At 41.6% G+C, this 15,097-nt stretch overlaps 1 protein-coding gene across 1 annotated transcript in view; it reads right to left on the reverse strand.

Annotated features, from left to right (window-relative positions):
* The window catches only part of Cog2 (conserved oligomeric Golgi complex subunit 2), a 108,952-nt gene that overhangs the window by 29,710 nt on the left and 64,145 nt on the right, over positions 1–15,097 (reverse strand). Inside the window, exons 9-10 of the mRNA XM_068390034.1 lie at positions 4,600–4,852; positions 2,589–2,838 (exon numbers count right to left, since the gene is read on the reverse strand). Of these exons, the coding sequence (XP_068246135.1) occupies positions 2,589–2,838; positions 4,600–4,852 (503 nt within the window). The remainder of the gene's footprint in view (positions 1–2,588; positions 2,839–4,599; positions 4,853–15,097) is intronic.

Below are 15,097 nucleotides of genomic sequence, written 5' to 3' on the forward strand. Positions count from 1 at the left end.
GTAACGGTTTAGAATTATCGTAGGTTATCACTCTGTCATTAGCTGCAGTTTGCTATTGTGGATTAAACGCATAAGGAAAAAAAAATTTCCAGCTTTGCTACGAATTTAGGAATTTATATGGATACGGTAAGTAAAATATTTGTAATAACATAATGTTTACTAAATGTTTGTAATATCATTAGTTATGACTTAGATCATGTGTGTTTAATGCATTCGTTTGTTTATTATGATCGAAGATGGAGCGTAAACAAATGGAAGGTTTCCGTTTCAGGCGGCATCATAAAGAAAAACATTACATAAATGGCATTCATTTCATTTATTTTAAAGTTCTAATAAAAAATAATTAGAACATTGGTAATAACAAATTCAACATATAATCTATACTTGGTAAAATTGCTGTCAATTCAAAAACACAGATGTATAAATGCGTCTGTTTCTTCGTTGTGATCAGAGATAAATGTAAACAAAACATTGGTTGTCGTTTTTCTATTGTGCTTTTTAGCGTGTTTAGGAAACGCATGATATAAAATCGCCTTTATTTTGATAATTCTGGATTTTCAATCATACAACAAGCTAGTCTATAGAGTGATGGTTTTGCTATTCACCAGTTGTATTATACAATAGATATGACAAACATTAAAATTTGTCTGTATTTTGGGTTGTGTTATAACGGGAAATATATGGTGTTTACACCTATCCTGGTTGTAATTTTAACCATTTTTCAAGTTATTAGAACTTTAAAGTATATTAAATGTTTTATTTATTTACAAAAACAATTTGATATTATAAAGAAATACAGTATAGTACAAAGAAAGTATTGGAAATGGGTAGTAAACACATTTGAATAGGCAAATTGCTGGTTGCCATGGCCGCAATGGAATTGTTTCTGTTAGTTGTGTGTTTCGAAATTCGCGATTTTCCATTTACACGAGGTCATTAATCGACCAAATTCTCGCATAATTCGGGACCCTACTGTATATGCAATATATTATAAATATATCAGCCAAACAAATTACAGTATTATTATTATTATTATTATTATTATTATTATTATTATTACAGTATTATTATCATTATTATTATTATCATTATTATTATTATTATTAGCTAAGGAGATTTTAAGTGAGGGCTTCAAGTTCGATCAAAATCGCCATTCGCCTTTATACTCATAAACACTTATACTGCAGAGATTTACTGATGCCTGTGATAAAAGCAGTTACTGGTCCCATGAGAGCTTAGATTATACTATTTGTTGTGCAGCAACAATGGGTCCTATGAAAAAGGTGTCTAAGGACCTGTGTGTGCAAACCTTAAGGTAGAGGTTTGTAAAAGTAGTCTGTCTCTTCCAGACTCCTGCTTTTAGGACTTATACTACCTATACTACCGAGTGGATTTTGTAGAACGCTAAGGTTGCAGCAAGACCACTTATATCATGTGCTCGAGGGGGTACCCTTGGAAACGCTTCCCCTGAGGACTTATAGGCTCTTGTGATAATATCTCTCACCCCAAAAAGAAATGGTGTTTCTGGAAATTTACTTTTTAGAGCAGCCAAAGCTCATAAATAGATTGGAGATTCTGGGCCTAAGGTACTGCATCCTCTTTAGATATTTACATACTGCTCTTACAGGACATAGTAACATACCATCCTAGTTATCAGTTACCTCTTTTGAGAGACAAGATTGTGAAAGAGTCAAATCTGATATCATTATCAACCTGAATCTGGGTTTTGGCCACAAATTCAGGAACAAGAGACAAAGATAGTTCTCTCCACCCTCTGAAATGTGACACCAGGTGAGATATACCAGGCAATTTATTCACTCTCTTGGCTGAAGCTGAGGCAAGGAGGAAGACAGTCTTCAAGGCTCATAGAACCTTTGTCACATCCCAAGAGGGGGATTTTAGTTCTCGAGGAGGGCACAACTGCTCGAAATTCTCATCAAGGCTGAGAGTTCCCAAGAATCTGAAAGGTTCAGTCCTTTCAGTTTGACTACTTAGCTAAAGGCTGAGCAGTAGCCTTTCACCACAGTGAAGGCAGGAATGTCTGACTCCCTCCATGGTCAGAGGTGTTGTGAGGAAACGCTTGATACAAGGATAGGCCATCATGCGCAGCAGTTGCCCAGCAACCAATAATGACATAATCTACCATAATTCTTTCTGATTGTCTGGCCATAGAAAATGAAACCAGAAGAAATCTCATTAAATGACTCAGAAGTTCATATGCGCGTGGGAATAAATGACAAATTACAGGATAGAAGAGAATGGAGAGAATTAATTTCACATCTAACCCAATGACAGGAAGAACTTACGTAAAAGTGTTTGCTGATGATGAAACTATAAGATTAGCCTTCCAATAATTTGAACAAAACAAGATATGTAAACAGCGCGAGTGAAAAAGAATAAATTTTTCTGAAAGCATCTCTTACCAAGAATTTAACTAGTAATAAAGGGATTTTGACGAAGGAAAAATCTATTTCTGGGGAGAGACCTGTGACGCCCGGTGAACTGTCACAGGTTGACCCAGAAAATGGGTTTTAAAACAATATACAAGTATTGGTCTTTGCCTGAACAAAATAACTTTCCTTCCATACCTTTTATATGATCTATCTTATCAGGGTGGAGATGTTTCACATGGAGCTGAATTGTATAATCATATAGAGTCGAAACCATCTGTGCAAGTTTTTGAAGATCATGTACTAGAAGCACTCCAGCATTTCGAGGACTCTGAGCTTTGTTAGGAGTTTTGTTTAGAGCTTTCCCTCCATCACTACTAGATTCTTGACTTTGGGCTGATGGCACCTGTGGAAGGCTCTTAACATTCCTTATAGAGGTGCTTTGAATCTGTTAGTGAGGAAAAAAAGAATTTTAAACAGATATGGGATTTGAAAATAAAGTAGTATAGTGTATCTACTGAAAAAAAAAAAATCTGGAAAATTAAAAAGGTTACAATTTACATAATATAAATTTCAGTAAGAAACAAAGCTTTCATTTTATTGAAAAACTCAAGCACATTACTCTATGGTATGCTTCACCATGTTGAGATATCAAATTTAAATCTCACACAGGTTATTCATCAGTTGAATTTTACTCCACTAGAAGTACTAGTCGATTACTGAATAAAAAGGCTTGATTTGTGAAACAGTAGGGGGAAATACAGTATGCAGAGCACTGCCATATAAATATCAAAACCACTTTGCAATAAATTTGGAGGCTTGTCACATTAATTGTTTTGCCATACGGGGCTATTTTCATATTCTTTTGTGGTGTTTGGAGGGTGTCAGATGTTGCTTCCAAATGCCACAACATCTTGACTGCTGGGATAAACCAAATTAGTGGTCCCATTGCCTTGTGGATTAGTCTTTTGAGACAAATATTACAAATGCTTCCTTAAAGATGAAACATCAGTGGTGACAGGCGTTAAGGTGAGTCAGGAAACTTTTGTGACTCACAAGCTGATAGGTCATCTAGGTTTCTTTTCACCATTTGACATTGGATTACTCATCAAGTTTGAGTTTAGGCCCATGCTCAAACCTTTATCTCAAACAACGATTTCACAGTTAAAGTACACAGTTCATCATTGTTATATCATCCTCAGAGGAGCTTGAAATGTGGCCATTGGTAATGACGGACAGCTATTAGATTAAAAATAAAAAAAATCCTAAATGATGGAGTATTCAACAAGATCAATAAAGGAACATTATTTTATTGACTGCATATCTAATGTCATTTGTGATTCAAGAGTTTATAGGTAAAGTGCACATTCTATAATTATTTGAAATCTATAAAAATTACAATACAGTACCAGGATTCATAATATTAGGTCAAGAAGCCTTTTAAACACTAAGTGGTGAAATGCTTATATGGACACCTTTCACTCTACAATGATAATAAGACAGAATCCTTCATTCTATCTTTTAAACACAAGCTTTCTTAAACCTTTTACCCCCAATGGACGTACTGGTACGTTTCACAAAACTCATCCATTTACCCCCATGGACGTACCAGTACATCCTTGCAAAAAACTTCTATTTACATTTTTGCATATTTTTGATAACTTTATGAGAAACTTCAGGCATTTTCCAAAATAATGAGACCAACCTGACCTCTCTATGACAAAAATTAAGGCTGTTACCGCAATTTAAAAAAATATATTGCAAAATGTGCTTGAAAAAAAAAACGCCTGGGGGTTAAGGGTTGGAAAGTTCCAAATACTGTAGCATTGGAGGTAAAAGGGTTAACATATAGTGGGAGAAACTGAATTTGCCTTATGTGAACAGCACAGTATTATGGAATTTCATTTTAATATACTGGGGAATAGCATAATTCTTAAAATAAAATGTATTACTTCTACATTTACCCAATATTCACTTTGCTACATATTTTATGAGTTCAGCTTGATTGACACACTCAAACTTAGAGGAGCAGTAGTAAGTTTATATGACTAACCCACATATCTAATACTATACTAATTTATAGAAATGATTTGCTCATACCAAAGCTATTACTAGAACCACAGTTTAACTGCAGAATCTAATTGGTTATAACCTACAAGAAGTTTATAAAACAAGCATATGATTAACCTGTTACTGTTCAAGTACTTACCTTTTTTTTCATCTTACTAGTTGTAGTAAGAACCCAAGTTCGATAACGAGCTAAGATTAGCAATGTAAGCTTCCAGAATCTATGTAACAAAGGTGGCAGGAATACCTCTGAAGAGTAACATTTAAGCAGACTGTCCCATACAACCTGAGATGGACTGAGCCTGAATTCTCCATCATAATTGACTGATAACTCGCACAAGTCACCGTCTCCTTGATTCAAGCTACATTCTACAACCTGTCCGATCTCCTGATATCTGTAATAAAGAAGTTATAAATAAAATAAGGATGCTTATTTAATTCTCTTCAAGCAAACAACATGATTCAAAATAAAACCGAGCACAAATGAGCAATCAATGGGCATTTTATAAATAGCATACAAAACACTTTACACATTCAACAACAAAATTTTTTTTTTTATGGAACTTCCGTGTGCTTGAAGTGTAAAACTGGATTTTTTTGATGTAACAGAATTTTCTTCTTCCTTTTCAAACATGCTGGTCTATGTCAAAGAAGAGTAAATACCACAGGATATTTTATATGGTTGAGTAACTCATGAGAGACAGAGTGAAGACTAATTGGTAAGGGACCTCTGATAGTGGTTTTAACACGCCCCAGTCACTATAACAACACCCTATAAGGATGAGCGAGCTGGGTATATTCCTGGCATTCCATGCAACTTTTTTCTCTGGTATATTTAGCAGTATTAATACCTTAGAAATGGGGCTCTAAGGAGCATTTCACTGGGCGACACAGGTCCCTCACCCAGAAATGGATTTTTCCTTCGTCAAAATCCCTTTATTGGCCATTGTAAGAAATTATTAAAAGGAGAGCCAGTAGGCTTTAGAAAGGAAAATTGAAATGAGAGAAACAATGAAATAGAGAGAGCTTTGATAAAAATAGTGTATAAAGAGGACTTTGTAGTAAATAGTGGTGAACACAGGCGAGTGTCAGAATACAGTCCTGTACCTGTACTATATAAACATTATTCAACGACTGAATATTATATATTTTTGTTGAAAAGGACAATATTGGGAAGTGTTCTGATTTCTTGAGATTAATACACTATTCTTGCATTGCATTTGTTATTGTTTTAAGACTTCTTATATGTAATGAAAACCATCCTGTGGTATAATTAAATATGTTATTTTGATAATAAAATAAATTTTTGAATATACTTACCCGGTGATTATATAGCTGCAACTCTGTTGCCCAACAGACAACTCTACAGTAAAAACTCGCCAGCGATCGCTACACAGGTTGCGGGTGTGCCCAACAGCGCCATCTGTCGTCCAGATACCCAGTACTCAATGTAAACAAAGACTCAATTTTCTCCTCGTCCCACTGCGTCTCTATTGGGGAGGAAGGGAGGGTCCTTTAATTTATAATCACCGGGTAAGTATATTCAAAAATTTATTTTATTATCAAAAATGTTATTTTCATTAGTAAAATAAATTTTTGAATATACTTACCCGATGATCATGTAGCTGTCAACTCTGTTGCCCGACAGAAATCTACGGTCGGGATACGCCAGCGATCGCTATACAGGTGGGGGTGTACACAACAGCGCCATCTGTGAGTAGGTACTCAAGTACTTCTTGTCAACAAGAACTCAATTTTCTCCTCGGTCCACTGGTTCTCTATGGGGAGGAAGGGCGGGTCCTTAAATTCATGATCATCGGGTAAGTATATTCAAAAATTTATTTTACTAATGAAAATAACATTTTTCAATATTAATCTTACCCGATGATCATGTAGCTGATTCACACCCAGGGTGGTGGGTGGAGACCAGCATACATGTTAACAAAGAAGCTAAGTATCCCGTATCTTATTTTAGCCGTTATTCAAAATAACAAACATAAAATAAATAAGTACCTGGTAAGGAAGTCGACTTGAACCATTACTCTGCCTTTTTAAATACGTCTTCCTTATTGAGCCTAGCGATCCTCTTAGGATGCTGAGCGACTCCTAGGTGCTGAAGTATGAAGGGCTGCAACCCATACTAAAGGACCTCATCACAACCTCTAATCTAGGCGCTTCTCAAGAAAGAATTTGACCACCCGCCAAATCAACCAGGATGCGGAAGGCTTCTTAGCCTTCCGGACAACCCAGAAATATTTCAAGAGAAAGATTAAAAAGGTTCTGGAATTAGGGAATTGTAGTGGTGGAGCCCCCACCACTACTGCACTCGTTGCTATGAATGGTCCCAGAGTGTAGCAGTTCTCGTAAAGAGACTGGACATCCTTAAGATAAAAGACGCGAACACTGATTAGCTTTTCCAAAAGGTTGCGTCGAAAATATTTTGCAGAGATCTATTTTATTAAAAGGTCACGGAAGTTGTGATAGCTCTAACTTCGTGTGTCCTTACCTTCAGCCAAGCTTGGTCTTCCTCATTCAGAAGGGAATGAGCTTCTCGTATTAACAGTCTGAAAATAATAGGATAAAGAATTCTCTGACATAGGCAAAGATGAATTCTTAACTGAACACCATAAAGCTTCAGACGGGCCTCGTAAAGGTTTTTAAAATAGAACTTAAGAGCTCTACAGGACATAATACTCTTTCTAGTTCATTTCCAACCATACGATAAGTTTGGAATAACGAACGATATTGGTCAAGGCCGAGAAGGCAGCTCGTGTTTGGCTAGAAAACCAAGATGTAGAACATGTAGCCGTTTCGGATGAAAATCCGATGTTCTTGCTGAAGGCATGAATCTCACTGACTCTTTTTAGCTGTGGTTAAGCATATCAGGAAAAGAGTCTTAAAGGTGAGATCTTTCAGGGAGGCTGATTGAAGTGGTTCGAACCTGTCTAACATAAGGAATCTTAGAACCACGTCTAAATTCCAACCAGGTGTAACCAAACGACGCTCCTTCGTGGTCTCAAAAGACTTAAGGAGGTCCTGTAGATCTTTATTGTTGGAAAGATCTAAGCCTCTGTGACGGAAGACTGATGCCAACATGCTTCTGTAACCCTTGAAAGTGGGAGCTGAAAGAGATCGCTCTTTTCTCAGATATAAGAGGAAGTCAGCTATTTGAGTTACAGAGGTACTGGTCGAGAATACGGATACTGACTTGCACCAGTTTAGGAAGATTTCCCACTTCGATTGGTAGACTCTAAGGGTGGATGTTCTCCTTGCTCTAACAATCGCTCTGGTTGCCTCCTTCGAAAAACCTCTAGTTCTCGAGAGTCTTTCGATACTCTGAAGGCAGTGAGACGAAGAGCATGGAGGCCTTGGAGTACCTTCTTACGCGTGGCAGACGTAGCAGGTCCACCCTTAGGGGAAGAGTTCTGGGAACGTCTACTAGCCATCGAAGTACCTCGGTAAGTTATCCTCTCGCGGGCCAGAGGGAAGCAACTAGTGTCAACTTTGTCCCATCGTGAGAGGCGAACTTCTGCAGTACCTTGTTGACAATCTAGAACGGAGGGAATGCATATAGATCTAGATGAGACTAATCTAGTAGAAAGGCATCTAAAAGAACCACTGCTGGGTCCGGGATAGGTGAGCAAAGTATTGAGAGCCTCTTGGACATCAAGGTTGCGAAGAGATCTATGGTTGGCTGGCCCCAGGTGACCCAAAGTCTCTTGCATACATCTCTGTGGAGGGTCCAATATGTTGGAATTATTGTCCCTTCCTACTGAGACAAACTGCTAAGACATTCAAGTTGCCTTGGAAGAAATTTGTTACTAGTGAAAAGTCTAGACCTGTTGAACAGGAGAGGAGGTCACTAGCGAACTCGCATCATGTCAGAGAGTAGGTCCCTCCTTGCTAGGAGATGAACATCAAAGCAGGGAGTTGTCCGTGTTGACCTCCATTACTTTGTCTTGAAGGAGAGACCTGAAGCTTTTCCAGGTCAGACGTACTGCCAGAAGCTTCTTGCAGTTAAAATGCATTGTCCTTTGACTCGAGTTCCATAATCCCGAGCATTCCCTACCGCCTAAGGTCGCACCCCAGCCTACGTCCGATGCGTCTGAGAAGAGAACGTGGTTGGGAGTCTGAACAGTCAGGGGAAGACCCTATAAAAGGTTGATAAAGTCCTTTCCTCAGGTTAGACCAGACTTATCTTCCGGAAACCGGGATCGAGACCGCTTTTAGCGTCTTGTCCTTTTCCAGTGAAGAGCTAGATGAAACCGAAGAGGACGGAGGTGTAGTCTTCCAAGAGACACCAATTGCACCACGGATGACAGTGTCCTAACCAGACTCATCCACAGCCTGACAGGGCCGTATTCCTTCTTCAGCATCTTCTGGATGGATAGCAGGGCTGGGGATTGATCTTCTTGTTCAGCCATGTCCTCATCAGAGGGTTCCTCATCCGAAACTGATGAGGAAACGGCAACGGAGTGGGCAACGTCTGACTCGCTGAATCCGGTCGCACTTGGATGCGTGACGGAGCCGGACACAAGATCATGGTACTGCTGCACAGTCTGTGAACTGTCAACCATGGGGATGCGAGGAAGTACAGCGACAACCCGAAACTGTCTAGACTGTCTGGGTAGTACAGACAACCCCTTATCGGGTTGCTGAGGTTGCCGCACTGCGTCACAACAAGTCACCTCTGCTGGTTGTTGAACGTCTTCCCAGTGACACACTGAACGTCCACAACCACCTCCGAGAGTAGCTTAACATCAACGTGCGACTGGCAACCCACACTGGGTCGCACCGGTGGAGGAACCATCTCAACTGGCGGACGTGAGTAGGATACCTCTGCGTCAACAGGGCGTACAACCAACCGGTAGGAAGGTCGTTGGCAAGAAGGTTCTTCTCCGTAAAAAATCCTCTATCAAGGACTAAGCTTGGACTGCATGTCTTGCAACAAAGCCCAAGGTCTATGGGAGCAGGTGTGGCAACAGACGGGGTTAGCGACTGAAGCGGAACCATTTACCCTCCCTGGAAGCATGTTATGCTTAAATTAAAGTCCATAGGAGGCTAAGCAGCTTAAGGCTCCTCTCCAAATGACAGAGTCCTCAAGGGAATATCAGAAGGAGGGAGAACAGCACTTTCTCATCTACAGGAACCATATCCGAGAAAAGCTAGGTTCTCTCAGTGAGGGTTTCACTGGTGCAAAAGCCGCAGACCAGAAGGCAACGTTATGAAACTGCTTGACAGTCTGTGAACTGTCAAAAACTGAACTGTCAACCACAACAGGAGCGTGAGGACATACAGCACTGGTGTATAAGTAGCAGACCAGAAGGCAACGTCATGATAACTGTTTGACAGTCTGTGAGTTGGCAACAACCAAAGTTGTGTGGGGAAGCCTCAACTCCTGACTGACTAGTTTGCTGCGGGCGAGTGGCGGTAACCACAGTGTGTTGCGGAGGCTGACACACCGTGTCAAACACGGCAGCTTGTGGTAGCTCACGCACGGCAACGGAGTGCTCTGTGTGTGGGAGTCATCATACATCTGGCAGGGTTGACTGTGCATGGGTGGAGGAGCTCTCACAACAAGAGTGTGAGAGCAGGAAGCCATGCCGGGCGCACAACCGTGGGAGGTGTAGGCCCACGGGTGCATCGTCAACCTTCTCCGCAGTCGGAGTGTGGGAGCTGGCAACAACAAAAGCAGAGTGCTGGTGTGTGGGAGGGGCTGCGGTGGGTTGAGGAGCATGCGGTATGGTATGCAGAGCATGCTGTAAGGTATGCGGCTCATGCTGCATGGTATGCGGAGCATGCTGTAAGGTATGCAGAGCATGCTGCATGGGCTGCGGAGAATGCCGCATAGTGCTGGAACCCGGCAGCTCTACAGAACCTTCCCACTGCTGATGCGGTAGCTCACGCATGTTAGCAGATGGTGCAGCAAGAACATGCGTCTGGCAGGGTGGACTGCGCATCGGAGGTGGAGCTCTCACAGGTGGAGTGTGGGAGCAGGCAGCCGCAGTATCTGCTGAGCGCACAACCTCGGCGGGTTGTAGGTTAACAGGTGCATTGTCAACCTTCCAGCACGATACTCCTGCATGAAGGAGCAAGCTGAGACTGTATAGTCTGCAGCATGGACCACTAGGGTCTATGAAAGACAACAACAAACGGAGCTACTGTCCGTTGTGACTGAGGGTCTAAAACAGCTGGTGCGGCAACAGACGGAGTTACTGCCTGTTGCGGTACCACCTTGCCTCTCTTGGGAGGTGTGCAGTTGTCGTACTGCAGCGAGTCCGAACTGACCCAGTGGCTACACCTAGGCCGTTGGACTTGCGCGGAAGGGACCGACTTGCACTTAAAAGCTGCAAGATTTGGTCCATGGTTTCTGCGAGAAACCTCTTCCGCAGACGAGGAATAAATGGGCTCTCTCGTCTTTGTGTGGGTGGGGTGATCACGTCGGCAACGTGTGTAGATACACCCGAAACCACGGAGGGAAACGTTTGTTCGTCGATCAAGACCTGTGGAACCCATAAGTCCTTCGACATTACTTCTCCCCTGGGCTTGGGAGCTTGTAAGAGGTATCGGACAAGGTGAACAACTGGCACGAACAAACGAACCCTCGAACGCAACACTGTAACACTTTGCGCATATCACTTTATCACTTTTGATTTTCTGTTTGCACTTATTTCACTGAACTCAAAACTTTAAGTGGTTTGTACCTGAAACACGCAATCCTATCCTTCATTAAAAGGTAGTAATTGCGAAAACAGTTTTACAATGTAACAGAAAAACATAATGAAAGATAAAGAATTCAGTGGCTGGAAAAGAGACTAAACACTAGATCAAATAAACTACGTTTAAAATCTCTCACCGCATAAAGCCTGGGAACAAGAATAAAACTCTAGAAACGTTTTACCTTCTTCCCCTATAGCGACTAGGGAGAAGAGTAAAAAACGAGAACAACGTTACCCGCTTGAACGAAACGTTTATCCTCCTCTCTCTCCCTCCGTCTCTATCTCTCTCTCTCTCTCTCTCTCTTGACTTAGAACCTGAGAGATGAGCCCAATTATATATCGTTAAAACATATTATTTGTTAAAGGAAAAAAACTGAAAGGTTTCCCAAATAAAAAGTTCCTTTATTAGAATTAAAACCATTTAAGCTAAGAAAGAATGAACGAAACGCTAGAATCTGTTTACTCTTACTGCAACGTGAAACCGTGAAATACTCTCTCTCTATCGTAACGATAGAGCGCAAGTTGAACGTTCTGAACGTCAACAACTGCGGAGACTAAACTAAACGTTAGTTCAACTTTGAAAACAGTACGAGACAATCAAAGAAATTCTTTCAAAAACATTAAAATTAAAATAGCATAAATTCTTAACAGGAAAAACGATATGACGGGCTCAATGTTAATTAACTTCGGTTCCAAGTAAGGACCGCCTACTATTAGGAAAGGTCGCATATAAACAAACATAAAAATTAATTTTTATAAGTTTATAATAAATGGAAAGTTAATCGAAGAGGCCTATAAATGGCGGAGAGATATAAAATAAATCTATAACTTTGTTAAGCAAAATTACCAAAAACCTAAACACACTTCCGTCTAAGGGAAGGGTGGGTCATTAAAAGTGAAAGAGAGTCTATACTCTCTTCGACACCAACACTTCCGTCTAAGGGAAGGGTCGGCCATTTAAAAGTGAAAGAGAGTCCATACTCTCTTCGTCACCATAATTAAATCTATCCAAAACGAGTTCAAGTTTTGAAATGAAGATAAAACCCCTGCATAGCGAAAGCTCAAAACTGGAATAGTGTACTTCACCAAAAAGTTGTGAAAACAAATCCAGTTAGGGACGGCGTATTAGTAGGTCTTGCCGGTGGCACGACAGAGGAAAAATTGAGTTCTTGTTGACAAGAAGTACTTGAGTACCTACTCACAGATGGCGCTGTTGTGTACACCCCCACCTGTATAGCGATCGCTGGCGTATCCCGACCGTAGATTTCTGTCGGGCAACAGAGTTGACAGCTACATGATCATCGGGTAAGATTAATATTGAAAATAACATTTTTCAATATTTAACTTAGCCGGTGATTATATAGCTGATTCACACCCAGGGGGGTGGGTAGAGACCAGCAATATATGTTTACACTTTTATGAGCTAAGAGTTTTTATTTCATTTTAGAAGTTATCAAAATAACAAAAACAAAATAAATAGGTACCTGGTAAGGAAGTCGACTTGAACAATTTCTCTGCCTTTTAAGTACGTCTTCCTTACGGAGCCTCGCGATCCTCTTAGGATGCTGAGCGACCCCTAGGATCTGAAGTATCAAGGGTTGCAACCCATACAACAGGACCTCATCAAAACCCCTAATCTAGGCGCGCTCAAGAAATGACTTTGACCACCCGCCAAATCAACCAGGATGCGAAAGGCTTCTTAGCCTTCCGGACAACCCAAAAAACAACAATAAAAACATTTCAAGAGAAAGATTAAAAGGGTATGGAATTAGGGAATTGTAGTGGTTGAGCCCTCACCCACTACTGCACTCGCTGCTACGAATGGTCCCAGTGTGTAGCAGATCTTGTAAAGAGACTGGACATCTTTCAAGTAAAATGACGCGAACACTGACTTGCTTCTCCAATAGGTTGCGTCCATTATACTTTGCAGAGATATATTTTGCTTAAAGGCCACGGAAGTTGTTACAGCTCTAACTTCGTGCGTCTTCACCTTAAGCAAAGTTCGGTCTTCCTCACTCAGATGTGAATGAGCTTCTCGTATTAACAATCTGATAAAGTCTGACCAAGCATTCTTTGACAAAGGCAGGGATGGTTTCTTAACTGAACACCATAAAGCTTCAGATTGGCCTTGTAAAGGTTTAGTACGCTTTAAATAGAACTTAAGAGCTCTAACAGGGCATAAGACTCTTTCTAGTTCATTGCCTACGATCTCCGATAAGCTGGGGATATCGAAAGATTTAGGCCAAGGCCGAGAAGGCAGCTCATTTTTGGCTAGAAAACCAAGTTGTAGCGAACCAGTGGCTTTTTCTGACGAAAATCCTATGTTCTTGCTGAAGGCATGAATCTCACTGACTCTTTTAGCCGAGGCTAAGCATACCAGGAAAAGAGTCTTAAGAGTGAGATCTTTCAGGGAGGCTGATTGTAACGGCTCCAACCTGTCTGATATGAAGAATCTTAGTACCACGTCTAAATTCCATCCAGGGGTAGCCAAACGACGCTCCTTGGTGGTCTCAAAAGACTTAAGGAGGTCTTGCAGATCTTTATGTTTGGAAAGATCTAAGCCTCTATGCCGGAAGACCGATGCCAACATGCTTCTGTAGCCCTTGATAGTGGGAGCTGAAAGGGATCGTCCTTTTCTCAGGTATAAGAGAAAAACAGCTATTTGAGCTACAGAGGTACTGGTCGAGGATACAGAAACTGACTTGCACCAGTCTCGGAAGACTTCCCACTTCGATTGGTAGACTCTAATGGAAGAAGCTCTCCTTGCTCTAGCAATCGCACTGGCTGCTTCCTTCGAAAAGCCTCTAGCTCTCGAGAGTCTTTCGATAGTCTGAAGGCAGTCAGACGAAGAGCGTGGAGGCTTTGGAGTACCTTCTTTACGTGTGGCTGACGTAGAAGGTCTACCCTTAGAGGAAGACTACTGGGAACGTCTACTAACCATCGAAGTATCTCGGTGAACCATTCTCTCGCGGGCCAGAGGGAAGCAACTAACGTCAACCTTGTCCCTTCGTGAGAGGCGAACTTCTGCAGTACCTTGTTGACAATCTTGAACGGTGGGAATGCGTAGAGATCCAGATGTGACCAATCTAGGAGGAAAGCATCTATATGTATTGCTGCTGGGTCCGGGACTGGAGAGCAATAGATTGGAAGCCTCTTGGTCAGCGAGGTTGCAAAGAGATCTATGGATGGTTTACCCCAAGTGGCCCAAAGTCTCTTGCACACATCCTTGTGGAGGGTCCATTCGGTTGGAATTACTTGCCCTTTCCGACTGAGACAATCTGCTATGACGTTCAAGTCGCCTTGGATGAACCTCGTTACTAGGGAGATGTCTTGACCTTTTGACCAGATGAGCAGGTCCCTTGTGATCTCGTACAACGTCAGTGAGTGGGTACCTCCTTGTTTGGAGATGTACGCCAAGGCCGTGGTGATGTCCGAGTTAACTTCCACCACTTTGCCTCGAAGGAGAGACTTGAAGCTTTTCAAGGCTAGATGTACTGCCAACAGCTCCTTGCAGTTGATATGCATGCTCCTCTGACTCGAGTTCCACAGTCCTGAGCATTCCCGACCGTCTAGTGTCGCGCCCCAGCCCACGTCCGATGCGTCCGAGAAGAGAACGTGGTTGGGAGTCTGAACAGCCAGGGGAAGACCCTCTCTTAGGTTGATATTGTCCTTCCACCAAGTCAGACAAGACTTTATCTTTTCGGAAACCGGGATCGAGACCGCTTCTAGCGTCTTGTCCTTTTTCCAGTAAAAAGCTAGATGGTATTGAAGAGGACGGAGGTGTAGTCTTCCTAGTGACACAAATTGTTCCACGGATGACAGCGTCCCTACCAGACTCATCCACAGCCTGACTGAGCAGCGTTCCTTCTTCAGCATCTTCTGGATGGATAGCAGGGCTTGATCTATTCTGGGGGCTGATCG

Source organism: Palaemon carinicauda, chromosome 16 (assembly GCF_036898095.1).
Source record: "Palaemon carinicauda isolate YSFRI2023 chromosome 16, ASM3689809v2, whole genome shotgun sequence".
Lineage (NCBI taxonomy): Eukaryota > Metazoa > Arthropoda > Malacostraca > Decapoda > Palaemonidae > Palaemon > Palaemon carinicauda.